General features: G+C 39.7%; 1 protein-coding gene and 1 non-coding gene across 2 annotated transcripts in view; both read left to right on the forward strand.

Annotated features, from left to right (window-relative positions):
* The window catches only part of GABRA3 (gamma-aminobutyric acid type A receptor subunit alpha3), a 117,761-nt gene that overhangs the window by 28,069 nt on the left and 64,824 nt on the right, over window positions 1–24,868 (forward strand). The window contains exons 3-4 of the mRNA XM_039873944.1: window positions 1,150–1,217; window positions 13,654–13,874. Coding sequence (XP_039729878.1) covers window positions 1,150–1,217; window positions 13,654–13,874 — 289 coding nt within the window. The remainder of the gene's footprint in view (window positions 1–1,149; window positions 1,218–13,653; window positions 13,875–24,868) is intronic.
* On the forward strand, window positions 20,202–20,306 carry LOC120611524 (U6 spliceosomal RNA). Its single transcript, XR_005655222.1, has one exon. It is a non-coding gene; the product is annotated as a U6 spliceosomal RNA (small nuclear RNA).

A 24,868-nucleotide genomic window follows, 5' to 3' on the forward strand; every position in this document is an offset into this window, starting at 1 on the left:
GCTTTGTTGGTGTTGCCTGCGCTACTGGTGTGCTCTACTGGGTCTGGTGCCCTGGGCTGGAGTGGGACTCATTTGAATTTACTGTAACGATGAGGTGTTTGCTAGGCTGGAGTGGGCTTCTCTGTGCTCTGGTTGAGGGATGCTGGGGTAGGTGCGCTAGTCTAGGCTGAAATGAGGGAAACAGGGCTGACAAAAACAGGAAAAGAACAGCTTAAAAGTGGAATAACTTCACTTCTCTGGGTATCATTTCCCAACCTGGCGAAGATGTGATGAGATTCATCTGTTCATACCAAAAATGTTCAGTGAGCACTATCTGAGTAATGGGCTCCTTTCCTAAGTACTGAGGATGCAGAGATAACAAAACACCGCCCTTCCAGGTCTCTTGGATTAGGTAGGAAGCAGACAAGAAAGGAAACTAAATATAAAGTGAGTGTATCAGGTGATATTAGCCTCTCCAAATCTCGGTCATGTAGCACAACAAAAAACACTCAACAAAAGTTTATTTCTCGTTCATACGAAGTCTGTTATAGATTCAGGCAACTCTGTAGGGCCGTCGTCCTCCTTCTGTTGGCTCATCAATCCAGGCGGTTTCAATCTTCCGGTAGCTCCACATCAATATGTGTTTCCATGATGACCGTGCCAGGGAGGGGCTTGCATGGGACATTAATTGTTCCAGCCAGGAAGGGACACATATTACTTCCTCCCACAACCCAAACCAGTCACATGACCGCCCCCTACTTTACACTGGCAGGAGAGTGGGAGTGCAATCGTCCTATCTTCCCGGAAGCGGAAGAGATTTGGATCTTGGAACATTCGTAACCTTCCACAGGTACAGGTATAACGGTGTGGGAGCCCGGCACATGTGAATGCCAGAGATCTCTAAGGGCTGTCCTAAGCTTTGGAGTTTTGGAATTTTGCTGTCATTCTCAATGATACCTAAAGGGATGGACTCTGTGCCTGTACCTGGCGTGTTCTCCGTGGAGAAATAGTACAGGTGAGAGTTTTTTCAGAGGCTTTCCTGAGTCTGCACCAAGTATCCTTCGTCAGGAGTAGCAAGTTGGCTGTCATTCAGAGTACTGCTCTCGTCTCTCTCCGAGCTCAGGCAACAGGCTTCATTGACACTCTGCTTTTCTACTTTCTTTGGCTCAGATGCAGTGACTGAAGTGAAGACTGACATCTACGTGACAAGTTTTGGCCCTGTGTCAGACACTGACATGGTAAGTACAATTCTTGCTGAGGTAATAGTGAAAGAAGATGCAACGGATCCAAGAAAATAAATTGGGGTTTTCCTACAGCAGGACTTTGTAGCTATGTTCTATGGAGGTCTCGTCTCAGATAAATTCCTACCCTCACCATCCTACATTCAGCCAAATCCATCCCTTGCCCTTCTCGCCCCATCTGTTCGCACATAAAGCATATACCCCCATCAGGAGTCCACTTTCCTTCTTTCCACAATGCATCTTTCAAAGTCGACTCGACTCCCCAGTCTCAATTCGACTCTCTCTGACATCTTCCGCATTTTGCCAGCACCGCGCATCTTAGGACAGATAGGTCACATGAGGAGAGCACGTGGTGGGGACTGTCAGTCAAGCAGCCAGTGATATTATCCGAGAATTCCATTCTTTGCAAACAGACCCTGGGGACAGTCACTGCGGACACCAACTGACTAGGGTGATACCAAGCGTTTGGAGGGAGAGGCAAAACCACTTTTGGAAACTGGCCTTTCTACACATGTGAGCGATGGGAGACCTTTGGAGCAGGTTGAAGGACTAGGGCAGAGCATAGCAGAGCTAGAAAGGGGGTGACTCATGAGTCATCGACATGGACTTCCCCTTCTCCCACCGTTCTCCCTTGCTGCCAAAGAGAAGAACACAGTGAAGAGTTGAGACAGGAGACCCCATCCTAACGGACCACCTGATCGATACCTACTAAGTATCAGATGTTGATTGAATAATTATTTATGTATTGTAACAAAAAGAAAACAGTTATCTGCTCAGTACACCTGGCGGTCATTAGATGCTCGATAATTTTTTGTTGAATGAGTGACTTTGTGTTGAAAATAAAAATCTTAAAATCAGAAAAAATATATTAAAAAAAGATGAAACATCCTTGTTCACTACTTAGGTTTTTTTCTGTATCTCTCTCTCCAGTGAGCCTACTGCCTATAGGGCCCGATGGCTTCTTTAGACCTGTTGAGTAAATACAAATGGTTGTGTAGTGAAATGATACAGTTTGCCCTGTGGGTAATGCAGAACTACTGAGTAGATTCGAGAAGGGCAGTAAAAATATGTGTTGGTTTAGAATGATGGATCTGGCACTCTGTACAGGATGGTTACTGGGGGAAGGACCGGAGGCTGAGAACTGGTTTAGGCATGGGTCTTCTTTCAATCAGGCAAGATCTAGGAGTCAGTTGAAAAAGCAGCCTAGTTCTCAGGACAGGGAGCTGTGCGTGGTTGTGAGGCCAGGCAGGGGGAAGGTAGAGGCCCAAACTTTGTCTTTTAAGAGTACAATAAAGAGAAGGGTATAGGGATGTAGTGGACTTCCTTTGAACTCCTCAAGGGCAAGTACCAGTCTTCATGGCTGCCTTGGCACTTCACAGAGTACTTGACACGTAGGGAGAGCTCAGTGAGGGGCATGTTTGCCATATGAGGGACAGAGGAGACAAGTCTCTCATAGGGGTGGCAAGAAAGCCTGTATATCTAGATTGCCCCTCATCAACCTGATGACTGCTAACTTCCACAGCTTCAGATCCAGACATGCATTAAAACAGTTACCAGTCTGTAATTCAATAAGTATTCCTTAAAAGCTCAACTCTGTATTACGAGGCTCTAGGGACCCCTATATTAAGAGAGCTCATAGGCCATTGGGTCTAACCAGATTCACCAGGGATATGCAGCTCTCTCTGTGCATTGCTGGCAATTAGAGATGGATAAGGATCTTTATAAGAAAGCATCTGAAGCTACTCTATGAACACACACGCATTAACTCTCACGAACCATCATCCACAAATACTTTCAGAAAAGTGTACATGCATGCAAGAAAATACACACAGAATACAAACAGCCCACATGCTATCCTAGGCACTCCATAGACACACATGTGCAAATAGATACCTAAATGCACTGGTACCCCCCCACACACACACACACGCAGCCCCTGCCCAAATCGACTCCTCTCCTTGTTCGTTCCCCACCCAGGTAGGCACACGTGGGTGTTCAGAGGCTTGGAGACATTTTAAACAACATAGACTTTCTATCTCTTTTGAAGTTTCAGGTCTTACTTGCTTGTTTGTTTTTTTCCCCTCATGATTAAGCAGAAGCAATAGAATGGCTCTTTCCTAATCGGGACATAAGGCTTCGGTCAAATAAATTTCTGGTTATTTGTAGCTGTACTTCCGTTCTGTCACAAGGTGGACTAGCTTTGATCACTGTGGCTGGGAAACACATTAATGGTGTTTTAAAATTTTTCTTCTTCATGTACTACTTGGTAGACTATGGCAGTTGACCCAGGGTCACGGATGAGTTTGAGCGAAGCATCAGACTTTTTAGCAGCTAGTTGAAGCAAGGACATGGGCTCCTCCGAGACCACAGACTACTTCAGAAAGTCGGTGAAAATTCATGTTGACTGGGGTCTTGACTCACTTCCAGCCAACAGAGTTTTGGTCCAGAATACTTTCTTAAGGAAATCGAGACAGTCTTTTGTTCACGAAGTGGGGAGACTGTGGTGCCATTTTGAGCACTGAACCAATACTACCCAGAACCCTTTGCAGCCATTGGGCTCCATGGTCAAACACTGACTCCCACAGACATAGATCCCGAGTTTGACAGAAAGCTCCATGAGGGCCCATGTCTGTTTTGTTAATCTCAGTACCATCGATGCCTAATTAATTCAATGTTTGGCACTTGGTGGACTCTCAACTGTTAAACAGAAGAATGAGGGAGATGGAGCAAATTAAATTTGAGGCGAAAATTATGACCGTGTTCCTCTATTTGACTGAAAGTTCTTCAAAGGCATAAACATTTGTCAGGTACATTTCTGTACCTCCAGCACCTAGCCCAAGACCTGATACAGGTTCTCTGTGTTTGTCGATGTGATACGAAACATTAGCATCAAGCCCTGAAAGTAAAGAGTAGAAATAGCTTTCTTCAGGAGACACTGCTGAGCAGCAAGCTAATGAGTCACTAATTGATGGCCCCAAGCTTTGAGGTACTAAGTTTTGGTGGCTTCTCCATCCATGAAAATGAGGAGCCGTGGCAATAGGGAATTGGGCAGAGGCGAAAGCTGAACGCTAATAGATCTTTCTAAGGGGAAAGTCAGATAAAGAAAGAAACTTCATACAGGGTATAAGACATGAGTTGGAAACTGGTTACAAAGGGACTTAACAGGCATCATGAATGAAAGGTTTGTGTTAACCATTTGCAATACATGGAGCTTTGTGGTCATAGGATACATAACTCCTCAACAGTAACACTGATCCTGTGTCAGTGGTCTCCCGGGAGAGAAACAGAGTAAGGGACACAGTCCTCATTTGAATAAACCGAGGCCGTGCGATCGACTATGGCTTTCTGTTTTAGTGAAAAGCTTTGGGGAACCGTTTCATTTTCACTTCTCTCTCACATTGGGTCTGTCCATTCCTTACCAAATGGAAGTTTTCCCTGGTGCCCCAAGATCCTTTGAATTCAAATGCAGAGAAAGTGGAATGCTGGCTTAAGAATGGCGCGCTATACATACCGTCAGTCTCTGAAGAGGAGAGTAGCAAGGTGACAGTTGATATTTTCCGAGAGTAGACCTTGATTGCGGTAATCATTTCACAGTGAATATGTATATTAAATCGTCACGGTGTGCATCTTTTAAAATCACATCGTACAACCTAATGTATATCATTTTTCTTTGTTGATCCTACCTCAATAAAGCTGGGGGTAAAAAACATAACAGCTGAGAGAAAATTCGGATACTCTCCTGGTCTAAACCACCTCTGACAAAGCTTCCATTCTAACTCTCAACCTAAGGCCCCAGGCTGTGCCCTGGTCCTTGAGCATGACAGCGACGTGGGAGCCCAGGGTCCTGAGTTAACTATTCGACAAATATCTATCTGAATGTACTGATAACACTAGTGAGAAAATAAAGAGGACAAAGGGTAGTAACGTTAATAGTGTCAGAGAGAACAATTGGAAAACTTAAAATGCCAGTTCTAGGTGTTGTCCACCACACCCTTTTCCCAGGGACGCTTTAATTAGATACTTGCTAGGTAAGACGTGCCAGCTGCCAGTTGTCGGAGAAACTTCCTAGGGTATACAATCGACAGCCGGGTAGTGAAGCAATTAGACGCTACAGTAAGAGAACTAACAGTCTAGCTCGATGAGAAAAATAAAATGGAGGCTTGGGAATGGGAACTCATAAAAGACATCATAATCATAATTCTTGGTAAAAGATTCAGGTGGCATATATTTTGGTTTGACAACTGCTTAGGAAACTCATGCAAAGTTACCAGAGTTTTCAGACACCATATGGGGAAAAAATGGTGTTCATTAAAAAGGAAGTAGCACAGACACCTCTTTCCTGGTGGCAGTGGGTTGGAAGTTATTGCACCTGTCTCCTCTCTCGCATTGGAAAAAGTAGCGATGTTCACGTCAAGCCCTCACTTACTGGTGATCTCGGGCATAGAATGGAGCAGAGCCTTCGTCTATTTGGAAAGCCTCTTAGGCTGTCAGTTTCCTCCTATCCCATAAGATACCATATTCCCAGATACAACATAGAAAGACGGTCCATGTCTGTGGGGTTTTGCCTCAGATTCCATGACTAGGGATTCCCTGGCTACTGTTATGTAAAATGGACAGGCAGGGCACATAAATTGCTAATAAGACAATTTCAAGGGCTCAATGCAACTAAAACAGACATATGGATTGTGATTATCCAAAATAGAGAACGATGGAGAGAAGATGGCAGCAAAGGGAGGACAGGATGACCAAAACAAGGGGCGGGGTGACGTTTACGGGACATTCGACGGTGCCTTTACTGTAATGAATTGTCAAGTATGTTGGCCCCAGACCCCGTTAAAGTGAAATCAGCCTTGCAGGCCCTTTCTGGAAGCTTGCTTTGAAACACCACGCAGCGTCAGAGTTAGACATTCAAACTCTAACACCAAGCCAGAAATTCTTCCCCAAGTGCTATGTATCATCTGCACCCAGTGTAGGAAATGCATTAAGTGTCTTTCCCAGGAGACAGACTTAGGCTTATTATCTGGAAGATTTGATTTAAATGCCTCACAAAACAACAGAATTCATTTGTCGATATGGAGGCAAACATCGTCGGAGAGTATACAAGGGGTCGATTTGCAAGGAAGAAATTCATTGCATTCCTAGAATGATCAGGTCAAAACTGGATTGCTTTTGGCCAAAGGTCGTGAGGTACTTATGGAGCAAATAATCACACTGTGATTTTCCCAATAGTTTTGACTATGTCGGTAATAATATATTAAAAAATGGGGACCGTTGGCCCAACTTTTTTTTAATCTTAAAAAGTTTACGATATTTCTTTTATTATTATTTTTTAAATCTAAAGCTACAGATGAAGTCCCTGGGTAACTTATCCTGATCCCATTTCTCTCTCTCCCTCCCCCCTCAGAGACAATCACAATAATGAATTTGTCTTCTATGTGTCTCATTCTCATGCATGCTCTAGACTTATACCTGAGGATGTATAAATCACATGCAATAGCAGATATCACAATAAGTAGCAAATAGTGGCTTTCATGTTTTCAAATTATACAAAATACATCATACCTCGTGTATCATTTTACAACTTATCTTCCAACCATGTATTAAAGCTATTTTTGCTGCATTTAACTGCATTTCATTGATTTTAACTGCTGTAGACTGTTAACGATATATGAATATTTATTCATACATTCATCCAATTCTCTTTTCAAACATTTACGCTGTTTCCAGTTTATTTGTTTTTTTTTTCTTGCTATTAAAAGACAATGATACAACAAAATATCCTTGTACACATCTTCTTGTACATATTTAAGTTTGTATAGCGTGTGTACCTACAGATAGAATTTCTGATTTGCAGGGTTTTCACATATTAAACTTTTTTCAGAAAGGGCCAAATTACTCTCACGATGGGTTGTACCAATTTCTAATCCCACTAGCAGTGTATGAGAGATCTATTTTTCTGTAGTTTTGCTAATACTTTGTATATGCACACTTTATTTTTGCTTTTCTGATGGGTATGACACACGGTTCCTAATTGATTTTATTTGCATTTTCTTGTTTACCTTTGGTGTTAGGATCTTTTATGAGTTGAGTGGCCGATCTGTGCCACTAAAGACAAGATGCCTTTGTCACCACCTGCATCAGCAAAAGTAGAAACTGCGCGCAGATCCTGTTTCCTCATGTTGTCACTTTGAAGTTTCCCGTGGATATGTGTCTACGTGCGTGTGCGTATGTGTGTGTAACTCGTGATACCTAGGTCACTAGTTTGATTCTAACTGCAAGAAAGGCTGAGACTTTGAGTTTTGGCTCTTAATTTAGGCAGGGAAAACTCACAATATGGACATTTTTCCAAGATTTCCTAGAAAGGCCAAACACATGATGGCGAATGGTAATGAACATGACAGTTATCCACTCTGCATTTTATTCCTAGTTCTCTCAGAGGTGAGTGTATGTGTGTGTGTGTGTGTAATTATGAATGGATTTGAAATTTTACAACTTCTCTTTTATCCTCTATTAAGACAGTGGCATGATTTTACTCCTCTAATTTGTTAATGTGGCTAATTACATTACTGTTTTTTTTTTTCCTAATATTAGGCCATCTTTACAGTCCTTGGAAGAATCAAACTTGATAATGATGTTTTTAATACATTTTTTTGGTTGGTTTTACTATTATTTCTGGTTCTTTGTATCTATGTTCATAGCCGTTCCCAAATAAAACCACTTCTCAACATCTCAATTGCTACTTCGATTCAAGCCACCATTGTCTCAGATATATTTGACTATAAAAAGCCCCTAACTGATCACATGCCAAAGTAGAGAAAATAATTTAATGGAACTTCGCGTACTCCACGTCACTCAGCTTCACAAAGTTATCATCTTTTTTTTTTTTTTTGGCCAACCTTATTTAATCTATATTTCTACCGCTACCCCCAACTGTTTCCTCATTTTTGTCTCTTTTTCTTAAATAAACTTATCAGAAGTTTTCTCTGTTAGTAAATTGTTAAAGCAATCCGGTTTTGGTTTTGTTCATTATCTTTTTTTTGTTTGTTTGTTTTGTTTTCTGTTTCACTGATGTTCGCTTTTGTCCGGATCATCTTTTTCTTTGCTTTCCTTAGGGTACTCTGTGGTCCTTCTGGTTTCTTGAGATAGATTAGCTTATGGTTTGCCTTTTTCTTAAGGATATCTTTAAGGCTTATTTATGGCTGTCAATTTCCCTCCAAGTACCACTTGAGACACCTACTACAACATTTCATACAGAAGCGTTTTCATCGTTGTTCAGTTCTAAGTATTTTCTGATATTTTTTATGGTTTCCTCTTTGTTTCTAAAACAAAATTTTCAGTGGGCTTTTCAGTTTCCAAATATAATACTTTGTTATTAATTTCTAATTTAATGTCTCATATTGAAAGAAGATGGTCTATAGGATAAAGAATTTTTTGTGTGTTTCTTGGGATTTGCTTTATGGCTTAGCATGTGGTTGTTTTTGCTAAAAAAAAAAATGTGTTTTACTAACTGTTAAGTTGATAAGCCTATCTGTTTTCCTTTGCCTGTCAAGTGGATTATTCACATATTTCAACATTATAAATTGTTGGTCTGATTGTTCTTTCATTTATTGAAAATCTATGTGTTTGTCACTTTCTCTTTGTAATTCAATTTGTGCCTTATGTATTTTGAGTCTATGTTATCCATCTATAAAAACTTAGAATTTTTTTCCACTTGAGACACTCCATATTTTTACTGTAATGATATTTTATCCCAAAGAAAAATGTTTGTCCTACAGTCCATTGTGTCTGTATTTTATAGTTCTACCACTTTATTTATATGCCCAAACGTATGTTTCCATCACTTTATGTTTGACCTATGTTTTTAAGTGTCTTGAGGTGTGACTTTGTATATACAGAGCATATAGATACATTATTTATCCTTAGAATATATTGATTTTGTTTTTACTATTTTATGTATTCTTTTTCCCACGTTTTTCTATTGCTGATTGGTAGGTGGTATGTCTGGGTTGAACTCGTGTACTAAATACTGCTGATCAATACTTAATCATTCCACAGAAATTTATTCGGCTCCAACTGTGTGTGTGTGCCCAAGCGCACATGCACAAAGGGCTGTAGCCAAAGTAACTTATCAGCATGTGTGAAATCACTGGTCCTTATTTTTAAAGATCTGTAATTCTTGGAATTAGCTTGAATGTTGAAAAGACCTTTGATCCGGAGTATAAATCAACCAGCTATAGGCCAGAAGGGCAAAAGTCTAGCCCTGTCTTTGGAGAGGCTTAGGGTGTCATCTGCTGATAGCCAGATTTTCCTCAGCCCCTGATATCTATGCTCACACCAGGCAGATTGTCATCCTCTACATCAGGGGTCCCCAATCTTCTGGCCGTGGACCAGTACCAGTCCGTGGCCTGTTAGGAACCAGGCCACACAGCAGGAGATGAGTAGCAGGTGAGCGAGCAAAGCTTCATCTGTATTTGCAGCCGCTCCCCAGTGCTGGCGTTACCACCTCAGCTCCACCTCAGATCATCAGACATTAGATTCTCATAGGAGCACCGGTCCCTGGTGCCAAGGAGGGTCAAGACTGCTGCTCTTCTTACTTTCGGGGGCTTAATGAGCTCATAAGTGGCCAAAACCTTTTCTCAATAAAGAATCACATTGTGTTTTTATCTGTCCAGTTGTTAGTCTACACTGCAGTTTTGTTCCCAGTCCAAACCACCTCTGTAAAGTGACTCTTCTGTGCTGGTCTGTTAAATCCTGCCCTCCTTGGTGCTAGACTCCAATTGTGCCTCAGGGCAGAAGAGACAAAATACAGCTATCCTGTTGGCCTCTGTTGTGGTTTTGAAATTTGTACTTTCTCTGTGGGTGCAGTTAGATATTGCAGAACGAGGAATGTGTACTTTCATGGCTTTGAACCAAGAGAGGGTTATGAGCCTACCGGATTGAGGTTAAAATCTAAGAACCAACTATTTTTAGTATATTCTTTAGTGGTTACCTTAAATGTTAACATACGTACTTGACCTAAAGTCTAATATCTCTGTTCTCATCCCTAATATACTCTCTCCTTCTATTTGGTTTACTCTAGTTATTTGTTCCACCTTGTCTTTATAGCCTTTATTATCATCTGTAGAGAACCATTAATTGTTTAGTTTACCCATAAGTTTGTTAACACTTGGCTCACTCGCCGTTTCTTCATGCATCTTCCTGCTGGTTTCATTTTCGACCATATGAAGAACTTTTAGTAGTTCTTTTCCTAAGGATTCATTCAATCATTTCTTTATTCGAAAATATTTATAGAATACCTACTATATGCCAGGTAGAGTTTTAGGTGCTAGGATATAGCAGCAAACAGAACAAAGTCTCTGCTCTCATGGAGCTTCCAGGCCAGTGGAATAAAAGAACCAGTGAGCAAATAAAAATACATTTTGCCAGTGCCATCTGACAAAATTATGCATGAAGGAAACGAGTAGATGTTAAGGAGAAGGGGGATTGCTATTTATGACAGGATGGTCGAAGAATGCTTCTCTGATATGGAGACTTTTGAATGAGACTTGAATGCTGTGAGTGAACCAGCCCTGAGAAAAACTTGTTTTGTCTAAAATTATCTTATTTTGACCTCACTCTTAAATGATAATCTAGTTGGCTATAGAATTCTTTCGACTTCTATTGTTCATTTCAAGAAGTCTGCTCTGAGCCAAATTGTTATTTCTTTGTAGGTAATATGCCTTTGCTATTTTTATGTTTTTAAGGTCTTCTCTTTGGCACTCTTCAAATCCACTGTGTGTTGGCTTGGATCTATTTTATTATATTGAGCTCACAGCTCATTATAGTTCCTGAAACTAAGAATGCACATATTTCAGCAATTCTGAAAAACTGTCATCCGTTAGTGCTTTAAATATTGTTTCTCCCTCGTTTTCTCTGTAACTTTAGAATTTTATTAGATTATGCTGAACCTTACCTTCTATCCTCCATGGGACGTAGTCTTTCGTGCTTTTTAAATCATTTATTCATCTGAAATGTACACTGGGCAATTTTTCTTCATATGTATTTTCTAGCTCACTAATCTCTCTTCAGTGATATCTAATCTTCTATTTAACATATCCATTTACTTTCAATGACTGTTTTTCTTTGACAGAAAGTCTACTTCGAATAGACCTTTTTAAAATCTGTTTTATCTTGCTCTTACCCCATAATGTCTGGATCTTTTCTCATGTTCTCAATCTTTCCTTTGATGTCTTTATCATCTTAATTATGGCTCCTTTATAATATCTGTCTGATTAGTCTGTTATGTTAAGTTCTTGGAGGAGGTCTCATTCAGTTATATGTTGTATCAGCTGACTCTCCCTTGTGACTTTCCTTAGGCATTTTATTGTGGATCATTGGCTTATTTCCAGCAAGCATTTATTTGTGGTCATGTCCCTCCAGAGCGTTTTTGTCTTTGCTTTTGCAAGTCAGTCTAGAAGTATCCCCATCCTTAGACCATTTTTTATGTTAATTGCTTAGTTTATAAGCTCAAACCCAGGCAGAAAGTGTGATTTAGATAGCAATTCCATCCATGTACGATTAGGCTTGAGGTTGCTAAATTTCAGTAGAAATGCTTCTCCCAAAACCTTCTCCATTCATAACCCATGCTTGGATAGACAAGTTTCCTTTTTGAATTGTCATGTTGTAGACTGGTTTTCTCTAGTTCGTTTGATCTAATTAACCCTTTTGCTGAGGTTGGAGCTGTTCAGGATCTTGATTTTATGTAGGAGTCTAGTTCCAGGTTCTTACCTGGCACGGTCCTGGTTTATACCTGTTGTCGTGGTATAATGACTTTTAAAGCCTCCTCTCACTCCCAAAAGTGTTCCAATTCAGACAATAAAGTATGCAATCTCCTAATCCTTAGACAGGAAGTGCTTCCTTTACTAGAGGAAGAGCAAAGCCAGACTGGGTAATCTGTAGAGGGAAGAATGGTTAAGGAAGAGCTCAGAGAAGAGGCAAGGGCCAGTTTACGAAGTGCTTTCTAGACAAAGAAAGGATATTGGAATTTATTCCAGGTATGATTGGAAGCCATTAATGGATTTTAAGCCAGACGATTCTCAGCAGCTTCTGGCTGCTGCTTTATTTTATCTGGCTACCTAGAGCTGTCCCCCATGCCTTGTGTAGTTCAGCGGTTAGTCAAAGATTTGAGCAGGATTTGTACTCAGATTTTGGGACTCATCCTCTCAGTGATTCTCTTGCTTCCAGGAATTTTCAGCTCTTTTTCCATCCGTGAGCTCTGTCCTCTGAGATATTAAGCCAGCAAGTTTTCTGATTTCTGCCAAACTCACAAACATCACCTGGAACATTTCTTTCATGTGTCATTTAGTAAAGGACTCCCATTATTGTTTCTGCCTGCATTTTTTAAATGTGAGGTCTTCCTCATGTGTATAGTGCAATGGTCAGCTAAGATTTGGGGCAGAGTATATACCCAGATTTGGGGTTCTATCCCTACTGTGACTCTCCTGCTTCAAGGATTCCCACCCTTAAGTTTCCAGACCATCGGCAACCGTGAACCAGTAAGGCTGTGGTATCTATCATGTGAATTCTAGGTTTGAGGGAGCACCTTCAGAAAAGAAAAGGCACGAACACAATTTTAATCCATTCCTGCTGCCATCTTTCAAGGGTAAATTTTCCTCAAGTTTCTATCTACTTTCATTCTCTCCCCATTGCTTTCAAATAGTCTGTCTCTGTATTTTTTAACTCAAATCTTATAAATAATAGCTATAAGAAGGTATATCCAAATGATTTAGTCTGCTGTTACCAAAACCTGAAACACCGATTATTTTAATTTGTGCTTATATTAACAGCAATAGTGAACATTTTTTCCATCTTTATTAGCTATTTTTATCCATTTCATGATTTTCTGTTCATGTCATTTACCCAATTTTCTATTTGTGTGTTTGTTTTTACCTTATTTATCTGTAAGAGTTTGTTATTTATTGATAATAAGATATTATTCATCAGACATATTGTTATTTTGAGGCCCAAATGAAACAAGTTTTAAAATTTAAGGTTCTGGATCAATGGTGATTGTTATATTGGCCTTCAATGTTCACATGAATGAGATCATTTAGCAGAAGAGACAAGTTAAGGAATCTGTTCTTACTAGACATGGCATTGCATAGACAAGGGAGCTCTTGCCTTTTTATAAGGTCTTGTGGTTAACTCGTATGTTGGCGGTAACCTTCCTAATAAGCAAAATCTCATTGGATATATTATCTCTGTACTTACGAGTCACAATGGCATTATTTTCAAACCATAATCATTTACCATATTCACCCATAACTACTGTTAATAGACTGCTGCTTCTCTGCATCAGAAGAAATATTGCAAGGTAACTAATTTTTGCTAAGGACACTGTGGGTCCTTACCAGAACCCTATTCAGACATTCTTCTCTCTCTTTTTTGTCCCTAGGAGTACACCATTGATGTATTTTTTCGACAGACATGGCATGATGAAAGACTGAAATTTGATGGACCCATGAAGATCCTTCCACTGAACAATCTCCTGGCTAGTAAGATCTGGACCCCTGACACCTTCTTTCACAATGGCAAGAAATCGGTGGCCCATAACATGACCACACCTAACAAGCTGCTCAGACTGGTGGACAATGGAACCCTCCTCTACACGATGAGGTCAGAGAGTGGTACACTCATCTAAAGTATACTGGGGTTAAGACTGGGGTTGAATGCAGCATGTTTTAGGCTATCCATTGAAATTCTTTCGCGTTTACAGATTATAAATGCACATATAGGTGTATACTTCCTAACATATTTGCAGGTATACACACTCAGACATATATATTATAGATACACATATAGAGAGTCGGCCATATGAACATGCTCAGACACACAGAGGTGTATGTTCATGATATATAAATGTGAGCATACTCCAAGACACATGTGGACTAAGACACAGGCATAGACGTAGTCAAGGACGCTTAAATGCACAGATTGACAACTGTATACACAGACATGAGCACTGTGACAGTAAGAATAGGCTTAAGGTTTAACTGCAGCAACAAACTCCTATGATGAAGAGTTATGAGAACCAAATGGATATTTTCTGAAACATACAATGTTATAGATATAAATACGAAATTACAGCAACATATACTTAGTGCCACATCGTCTGGGAATTCTGAGGAGTTTGATATATGTACAGTTTCCAAACAACTTAAGACTATACTTTTAAAAATATATATGTTTTTATTTTTCAGTTAAAGTTGACATACAGTATTATGTTAGTTTCAGATGTACAACATGGTGATTAGACATTTTTGTAACTTTTAAAGCGATCACCCTGATAAATCTAGTACCAATCTGATACCATGCATAGTTATTACAATATATTTGAGTATATTCCTTATGCCGTACTTTACATCCCAATATCTATTTTGTAACTACCAATTTGTACTTCTTAATCTCTTCCCCTTTTTCATCCAGCTCTCCAACCCCCCTCCCATCTGGCAAACATCAAAATGTTCTCTGTATCTATGGGTTTGTTTCTGTTTTGTTTATTTATTTAGTTCTTTAGATTCCACATGTAAGTGAAACCATAAGGCATTTGTCTTTCTCTGTCTGGCTTACTCCACTCAGCATAATACCCTCTAAGTCCATCCATGTTGTTGCAGATGGCAAGATTCCATTCTTTTTTATGGCTGAGTAATATTCTATTGTATATAAGTACTTCTTCTTTATCCGGTCATCCATCGATGGACGCCTAGATTGCCTCCATATCGTGGCTACTGTAAATAATGCTGCAATGAACGTACAGATTCACATGTCCCTTTGAAGTAGTGCTTTGGATTTCTTCAGATAAATACCCAGAAGTGGGATTACTGAGACCTTCTTTGTCTCTTGCTATAGCCTTTGTGTTAAAGTCTATTTAGTCTGGTATAAGTACTGCTACCGCAGCTTTTATTTGTTCGTTTGTTTCCATTTTCATGAAACATCTTTTTCCATCCCTTTCAGTCTCTGTGTGTCTTTTAATCTGAAGTGGGTCTCTTGTGGGCAGCATATGTAGGATTCTTGTTTTCTTCTCCATTCGACCACCCTATGTTTTGATTGACGCATTTAATCCATTTACATTTGAAGTAATTGTTGATAGATATGTAGTTATCGCCATTATTATTTATATTTTTGATCTTGTTTTTTTTTTTTCTTCTTTTTAAAGAAGTACCTCCAACATTTTCTGTCATACTGGCTTGGTGGTGATTAACTCCTATAGGTTTTGCTTTTCTGGGAAGCTCTTTATCTGTCCTTCAATTCTAAATGATAGCTTTACTGGATAGAGCAATCTTGGTCGTTGGTCCTTGCTTTTCATCATTTTGAATATTTCTTGCCAATCCTTCTGACAATCTTATGAAATCAGCTGATGGCTTATGGGAGCTGCCTTGTAGGTAAAGGACTATATCTTTTAAGCAATATATCATACTTTTCTATCCCCAAAGCAGAAAAACCATCACAATTTTATGTTTATCATGACTCATTATTATCATTAGACTTATTAGGTGTTGATTTTGCCTCAATACTAAAAGCTTTCTTGGTTCTTTTTTATACTTTTGCTAGTTCTCCTGTGAGTTGTCACTTCCTGAATTTCCCTCTCACGTTAATTAATATCAATTTTAAGTAACTGAGTGAACATTTATTTAATAGAAAAAGGTAATCTTTCAGTGCAGGTTCTGTGAGTATTTAAAATTTGTGTATTATTTTGAATATGCAAAATGAAACTCAGATAACACATGCCTGGTAAATATGTGGTGAATACATGATGTATGCTTGCCAATATGACAGTCCTTTATTACTTTAAACTTACTATATATTGATGTTTCTCCTGAAAGAACGTGAGAGACAAAAAGCTGGCCAAGGAAGAATGGATAGCAAATAGATACTTAAGAGAAAAGTTGAATTTAGAGACGAGGACCTGAGAGACTAGAGGAGAAATGAGAATAGAGTAGAGAACATAATGATGGAGAAAAGACATAAGGTGGATAGAAGTGGGAAGAAGAGGATAGAGAGGGGAAAGGAAAAATAATCTGGAGAAGAGGTCAATAAAATTAACATATATTTATATTATGGATCTCTTCCCAGATTTTTTATATATATATACAAAAACATGTAATATATATATATAAAGAGAGGGGGGAGAGAGATTGATTGATTGATTATCAGAGAGAAGAGGGTAGAGGAAAGAATATAAGAAAAGAGAGAAAGAGTAGAAAAGTTGAGAGAGAAAGAGTAGAAAAGTTGAGAAGATAAAGGAGTAGATGAAGTAAAATAAAGAGGCTAGATGTTATGATATCCTAAGAGAAACAAGGAGAAATCGGAGAAAATCATGCAGTAGATGGGTAGAAAGAAAAGACATAGAGAAATAGGAAAGGACACTGGAAGGAAATAAATTGTAGATGGAAGAAAGATGATTAGTAGTTATTTATTCATTCATCAAACATGTTTTGATTTCCTAATATGTACATGGTCCTGGAGTAAGTTCTGGGTATGCAGACCTTAATAAGGCATGGTCTCTGTCCTTAAGATTATCATAGTATAATAGTAAAGAAAGACTAATAGATAATCATAGAAATGTTAACAGAAATGGTGAAGATAAGGGTAATTGTGAGAGGAACATACAATGCAATATATAGATGATGTATTATTGAATTGTACACTTAAAACCTATATAATTTTATTAACCAATGTCACCATAATATGCTTAATTTTAAAAAAGGGCCATCTAACTTGTTCTTTTGGGTCCGGTTGAACAAAGAGTCCCTGGATGAGGCAACACCTAAGCTCCTGATTATTAGTATTAGTATTCATTTCATATTATTAGATAAGTAGAATGCAATCAAGAAAATTGTAGGTTAAAGTGGAGAGAAGAGAGGAAGGACATTCTAGGCAGAGAAAACCAAGTGAACAGTTGCAGGAAATGGAATGGTCTATTATAAGCAAGAGAATGAGGTGGTCAGTTTTTTATTTTATATATGACGCTCTACTGACTGTGTAAAGAATGCATTTGAAGGGAACAAGACTAGAATTAGGGAAACAGGCTAAGAGACAGCTTAAATAGTCTAGGTGAGGAGTGGTGAAGTTCTAATTCAGAGCAGTGGATTAAGATGGAGAAGGGGAGATACGCTAAGGAAACAGGCAGTAAAAACAGCCAATGTCAGAATGACAGCGAAGAGGAGTCAGGGTAGTAGGTACCCAGGTAACATGGGTGAATGAAGGTGGTACAAGCTGGGGTAGAACATGTGAGAGTTAGGAGAAGTTTTAGGTAGAGTAAACCTGCGAGGTTAGTTTTAGACAAGATAAACTTAAGAAGATTTTAGATTATCCAGAGATAGAAATACAATAGCAGTTGAATATACAAGTCTTAAGACCAGGAAAGAGACACAAGCTAGAAATGTAAAGTTACGTATTGTCAGTATGTTGGGACAACCATATGAATGGATGCGATCACTTCAGGAAAGTAGAGCGATAAGAAAATCATGTCAAGTGTGCTGTCATGTAGCATCACTATCATTAAGGCAGAAGGGAGAAAGAGGAACCTGTGAAGGACACCAAAGAAGAAAAGGAAGGAAGGTCTTCACAGAACCGCTAGTGTACAGAATCTCGAAAGCCACGTGTCGTAGTCAATACTGCTACTTCCGGTATTTCCATTTCACTTCCGAGGTCCGTGGTGCTACTGCACTTCCATAGAGCCTTGAGTTAGGCAAGGACAAATGACTTGGTTGGCTAACCAAATGTTAGTGGAAATAACAAGTGTTATTTCTGAGGGAGGATGGGAAACTTTTAAGGGCTAGTACATGATTTTCCATGTTTTCCTTCTCCTCTGGCCACAGTGAGTAGCATCATGCCAGGTGGCCTTGGTTCTATGGTTCTGTGTCCTTTCTTGAAGATGACATAGAAGAGAGTGCACCTTCCCGCAACCTGAGATAGACCGTGTGAGTGACAAATAAACCTTCGTTGCTTTAGGACATGGAGATTCCAAGAACTTTTTGTTACTGCATATTAATCTAACCCATTTTGACTGATATACAAAAAGAATAAAGGGTTTAAAAAAGATGAGCGCGATCAGTAATAATAATACCAATAATAGCATAATAAGGCCAATAGTTAATATCAATATAGCACTTACAGTGTGCCAGGCACTGTTCTAATCATTTTAATCATATAACCTTCATAACAACTCTATGAGATAGGTACTATTATTCCCATTTTATAGGTAAGGAAACAGAGACACGGTGCGTAAGAAAATTTTCCAAGATCACCTAGGTTGTATATGGTTGAGGCAGCATTCATATTCTGGCAATACGGCTGCAAATTCGTGGTTTTTACTATTATTTATACGTTTCTACAACATTGTTGGCTATTACAGAGAGATCAATTCATACAGAGAATTAAAAGTGTGTATTCGGTTTGGTGACGCGGAAGACGTCGGTGTCCTTCATATACACTGTTTTATTTTAGGAGTTGACACAGAGGTAGTAGAGACAGTAAACATAGAAAATACTTCCTGGGAGCTTGTTTGAAAATGAAAGGGATGCATATATAATAGATACACTCAGGGATAAAAGAAATAACTTATTTTTTTGAATGAAGACACTGGCACATATTTGTGGAATATCAGAATGGGGCTAGTCGAAAGACAAAGAGTGAAGATGCAGTAGATACAGGATTTTGCCAGCACTGAGTTTGCAGAGAAAACCATAAGGAGATGGTATCAAAACTGTAGTAAAAGTTTTACTTGTAAAGGAAGAGGGATACCTCTCCTCACTGCATCAAAGGATATGAGGTTAGACATAAGTGTTGAAAAAGAGGATAGGACAGAATAGAAGTATGAATGGTTATAATGTATGAAAGAGAATTTGGAGAGAATAGAGCACAAGCGAAGGAAGAGATAGAAGAGAGACATGTAATAAAGTGCATGAAAAAGAAGAGTTTGAAGAGGAGATGGGAGTGCACACCATCGCGGAAAGGATGGAGTGGAGTAGAGAAAAAAGAAGAGAGGAGGGATGGCATGATGGTGAGGACATATGGATGGGCAAAAGGCAGTGAGCAAATAGAAGAGATGCTAGGGAAGAAAGAGTGATGAGCAAGAAAGGAAATGAACACATAGAGATTGAGACTAGTACACGCGAAAATACAGAACGAATGAGGAGAACAGGAGAGCAGAAAAACAATAATAAAAGAGAAAGAGGATAGAGGATAGGTTTGAGTTTTAGAGGAGGGATAGATGAGGAGAGAGGGGCTGGCAATGCTGAACTACGAAGAAGGCTGAGGACGCAGAGTGAGGAGGGCGGAAGAGGAAGTGGGCCAAAGGATTAGTCACCTGAAAATAGAGTTGGATGAGTGGGAAGGACATGATCATTGGGCCCTTGCTTCTAGTCTGAATTGGGCGAGAAAGTAGAGTTTGGGGAGATAGGAGTCTCCCTTGTGCTTATTCTCAAGTACCTAATTGAGGAGGTGCAGAGGTTTAGAAGCATGGGGAAGCCATCGATTCTCTTGCACAGTATATGCTTCACCTTGGACCCAGGAAGTTGGGTCTGGAAGGAGACCCTGGTTCGAAACTGAAAATAAAAACTTGACTGTATTTATGACCTCCACGATTTATTCATCGAGTGACCTTTTGCAAGATATAAATTATTTGCTTTCTCATTCCGATAGCGGTGTAGCAGCTGTCTGTCTTGCAGACATATAAAAAGCACAAATTGGATAAGGTCTGAAGAACACTTAGAATTCTTCAGGAAGTGTTCGTTATTCTATGGTATTCCTGTTATTATTTGGACCCTCAGAAAGCTTACCATGGTTCCATGGGAAAACTACAGAGAGACAGCTTCTTTGAAAAATCTGACCAGAGGTTGCATAGCTATGTAACTAGGGCAGTTTAGAAGGAACCTTTGCCTCGTCTCATCTTGAGACCTCAAGACAACCATAAAAACACAGGCCAAAGCTCATTACTAACTGCTCACTGCAGCAGCACACACACTAAAACTGGAACGATCCAGAGAAGATGAACAGAGCCCAGCTTAAGATGATACACGTTTATGAATTATTTTCCATTTTTTCAGACATGACTATATAGGGAACTGCAATGCTATTGATGACGTCTCATTTATTGATGAAGATGTGAGTAAATATGTTTATTGTATTTTCCTTTATACACAGTAACACAGTGTACATGAGTAGGAGGGACAAGTACTCGTTGAATTTAATTAGATTTTATCCCATTGATTTAAATCATTCATTCAACACATTTACGAGTGCTTGTTATGTTTAAGGCTTTGGGACATGTGCTGAGCTACAGAGATAAATAAAATACGTATTGTGCCCTTAATGGCCTTACAGTCTAGTGGTTAAAGCAGATAGCTGCACAATAATTTGAAAATCCTTACGTAGAGGGAGGTGCAAAACGTGCTGAAATTATAGTGTAAGGAGCATTCAAAATCACGTGCAGGCATCAAGGAAAGTTGTAGATAGGAGGCAATTCTCACGCTGTATCTTGAATCTTGAAGAAAGTGTAGGTAGCTATCAAAAAGCTGAGGAAGAGGGTGAGGTACAGGAGAGGGTATTCCAGGAGGAGGAAATGACACGCACAAAGGCGGCAGGTATTCATGAATTGACATCATGCATCAGAAAACTAGGGATAAAGTGGTGAGCAAAAAGAGACGCGGTCTGCCCTTACATAAGTTACATTCTAGTGGGTAAAACAAATAAATCATGACAATAACGTTAGAGTAAGTGCTATAATCGAGGAAGAACAGAATGGTATGGGAATACCCACAAGGAATGCTAGGGGAAGTCACTTTTAAACTGAGACTTTAAAAACATGTAAAAGTAAATAAGAGTAAAGGACAGGGAGAAAATGTTTCAGAAAGAGGAGTATAGATGGTACGAAGGTCGGGGGAGGGGAGTGAGTGAGGAGGCAGTGATGACACATGAAAGAAACTAAAAGAAGTTCAGTGTGACTGGACCACAGAGTAGAGTACGGGGAAGTGGCCCGGGGTGGAGAAAGCGGTACTTATTAGCCATGTTGGCATAAAAATGACAGGGATCCATTGAAGAGTTTATTGCAAGGGAATGACACAATCAGATTTGCATTTTAGATAGATCTCTAATCTTCAGAAAAACTATTCAATAGAAGTATTATTATTTCTGTTAAACTGATCCAGAAAGTAAAGCTTAAAAATGAAAAATGACTTCCCCAGGATTCTTCACTTATTAGGTAAATGTAGGTCTGTCTGGCTAGAGTCTACTGCTTTATCCACTAAATCAGGTTTTTGGAAGGATCTGGATCTCTACTCTGTGTTCGATGGTTCTGGTGCCTGATTGAAAATTAGTGGAAGTGGGGGTGTTGTCTGCGCGTTTTCTCTAAAGAAGTCCCCTCGGATGATGGAAGTGCTAAGGGTTAGGAAAAATGTTAATTAATCTAAGTGTTAACATTTCCGCTGAATGCAGAAGAGTAAATAAACTTTGGGAAAATGGCGGTGATGGGGACGGGTAGTGAGAAATATAGCTAAATAGCATCCCAATTTGAAAAGATTTCTACATGACAGATAAGGGATACGAGTCTGGAAGTGATACAGAATACGTTTATCCTGCAGGTATAGGGAAGCGTTATTGTTCTTTTTAAAAAAGTGAACAACACGATCAGATCATTCATTTTATAATTCAGTCATGACAGATTAGGAAGGTAGGTTCTGTGTTAAAACTACTCCTGATCCTAAAATGGGGCGAATCATAACAACACCTGCCTCACAAGGCAGTTGTGGGGATTAAAGACAATAAACCAGCTTAATTGCCTGACATTTTCCTTGGCACACGTCCACTCTGTGGCGATATTTGTGTTAATGTCCCCGCTTTTATAATTACTAAGCCGAAGTCTCAATAGAGCCAGTCACACCAGTAATAAGTGAGAGAGATGGTGCAGAAACCCAAGTCACACATGTTAAAGCAAAAATTTGTCCCCCTTACATCCTACCACTTCCCCTAAGACGAGGACATGAAGGATATTAGTTTGAAGCATAACGAGTCTGAGGTGGACGTGACAAGCTGCACTTGTAAATGCAGGCCTGGAACTCAAAACATTGACACAGTGGGATTTTATCAAATTCAATACACTGCGTAAAGTGTCTTCGATGTGTTAGGCTACACAGGAATAGTGTCCTACATTTAATGAAAAATTAAAGGAAATAAGCGCTCATTTCTCCACGTTGCATCACCAGGAAGAAAGTAATGTTTTTTGAACCGATTAAGCTTATTCTCATATTCAGACCTTTATGGACTCCTTTATCCTTTGCTTGTATGATTGGGTCAATTTTAGGACATTCCAAAGACGATTAATTTGGAAGATAAATTGTGCTCGATGCCAGGATTCCCGCACCCTAAATATTAACTGTAAAGCTCTCTTCTTACTTTAGATGCAAATTGCTCACACATGAGTCTTCATTATAGAGATTGCCTCTGAAATGGCCAGGAACCAGGAAAGCATGGGTCACATTGTTAGTGGTTATAGGATTTAATGTAATGGAATCAACCAAGCATCGATAGCTTTGTTTCACAAGGTCCTTTCTTTTGTAATGGCCTTTGCTCTAGGGGATTCCACCTGTAGTTCCTTATTCATTAAGCTAGCAGCTGACTCATAGAACCCCCACTTACGGAGCCTCACTCTAATGAACAGAAGTGAGGAGAGAAGAGATAGAGTGGCTCATTTGGGGCTGTGAGAAAGCTTACAATGAAGTGAGAAGCAAGTAAAGTACACGGCCTCAGTCGATCACAAATTACTCTGCGCGCTCTGCCTGGTGATGCCAACCCCTACCTTCCAGGAGCTCACATCCTGCGGGAAAGATGGGATACATTATTCACTGTATTATAAGGCATAATAGAAGTTTTGCAAAAAGCCAACAATGAAGTGCTGTGAGCTAAAAATTACAGCTTTCATTAGGACTTGGAGGCATGGATCCAGATGTGGGGGGTAACAGGGGTACTGGCATTTGTGCTGGAGGGAGGGAAGGAAGAACGTATTTCTGAGAGGTTTTCTCACATTTGTTTCATTTTTTTTTGCCAGCTACGAGAGGAAATTGGGGTCTTGAAATAACAAGAATTGCCTTTATTCTCAAAGGCAAGAAGCTGATGTCTAGGCAGATTGAGCGTGTTAAAAAGCTCATTCTAACACGAGGGGCATTTACAGGTCACCAGATGGATCCCTCTAGTTCCAAAGAACGCAGCTATTTTAGACGCTACCCCTAGACAGAGTGGAGATGGTATGTTGTAGCGAAATGGAATTAGGAATTAAGAGCTCTGGGTGTGAGTCCCAACTCCAGCCCAGATCAGCAGCGTAATCGTGGACAGGACATTTTCCCTCTCTGGGCCTCGGTTTTTTTTTCTGGGAAATGGACTGAAACTATCTGCTCTGCCGATCTTGCAGAAACATATGTTAAGAAGCGTTTATTAAATATCTGCTGTGTACTAACCACCATAGTAGGGATTTCTAGAATCATGGAGTAAAGGGCAAGACCTGGGATCTATGGTGAAAGCATAGGATTACGGTGATAAAGACCCTTCTCTCAACTTGCTCACAGTTCAGTGCAGAAGACAGACACGTACATAGACCAATAATATTATGTGCTGTTAAAATGATTAAAGAAAATAATTTACGTGATACAAACTTTGTTTAACACCTCACAGAGTGAACGGTCTCCATTGGGAAAACTGCAAAATGGGGTGGAAAGCAGGAACCTTTTATAGGATAAAGAATAAAGAACAAAGAAGAGACAAATAGAAAAGATCTGATTGGCGGGAGCCACACATCAACCTCGTTTGGAGTTGGCTTGCCATTTGGGGATTGGCTGACTAGTTATACTGTGTTTCCGGTCAAGCAGAGTATTTACAGGGATATGAAAGTTATTTAAGTTTTAGTTTGTCGACGTGGCCCCCCTGGGCACGAGTGGCTCCATCTTGGACCTAGAAGGTTATTTCAACAGTGCTAAGGACTATATAGTATTTGTCCAAAGTGCTCTGGGATTTCTTGTGAGCCGGAGAACAACTCACTATGTCTGTAGTACACATACAAAGCATCATGGAAGAGGTAATATTTGAGCAAGGACTTGAAGAAAATTTGCTGACATATAAAGAAGAAGGGGTACTCCAGGCAGGAAGACAACAATAATAATGTGTATAAAGACACAGAAGCACGAAATCTTTTGCTTAGTACAGTCGCAAGTATTTGTAGATGCCAGGACAGTGTGAATGTCAGAAAATGAGGCTGGAGCTATACGTCTGGGATCACTGTGGAAACTGACATGTGTTCTCTGTCAAGTGTTGGCCTTCCGCTGTCCCTAAGCCTTTGGCCTGTAGCGCAATGGTTTAATGGGAAGCCTGTAGACAACTGGGACTCTTGTGTCTAATGTGCTGCTTGGTTTGGGTGTTCGGTGGGGGTATATTTCAAGTGACTCATCTCCCACCGATAATGGCTATTAACAATTTACTATCTTTTCTTTTTCACCGTAGATGCCAGGTCCTGCCCTTTACTCCATGATTCTAGAAATAGCCTGCCTGGAACCTTAACCTCTCCTGAAGTCATGTTTTCTACCTTTTGGTTTTTAGAAAGAACATTCCTCAGAAGGCAGAGC

The sequence above is a fragment of the Pteropus medius genome, unplaced genomic scaffold, assembly GCF_902729225.1.
Source record: "Pteropus medius unplaced genomic scaffold, Ma_sr-lr_union100, whole genome shotgun sequence".
NCBI lineage: Eukaryota > Metazoa > Chordata > Mammalia > Chiroptera > Pteropodidae > Pteropus > Pteropus medius.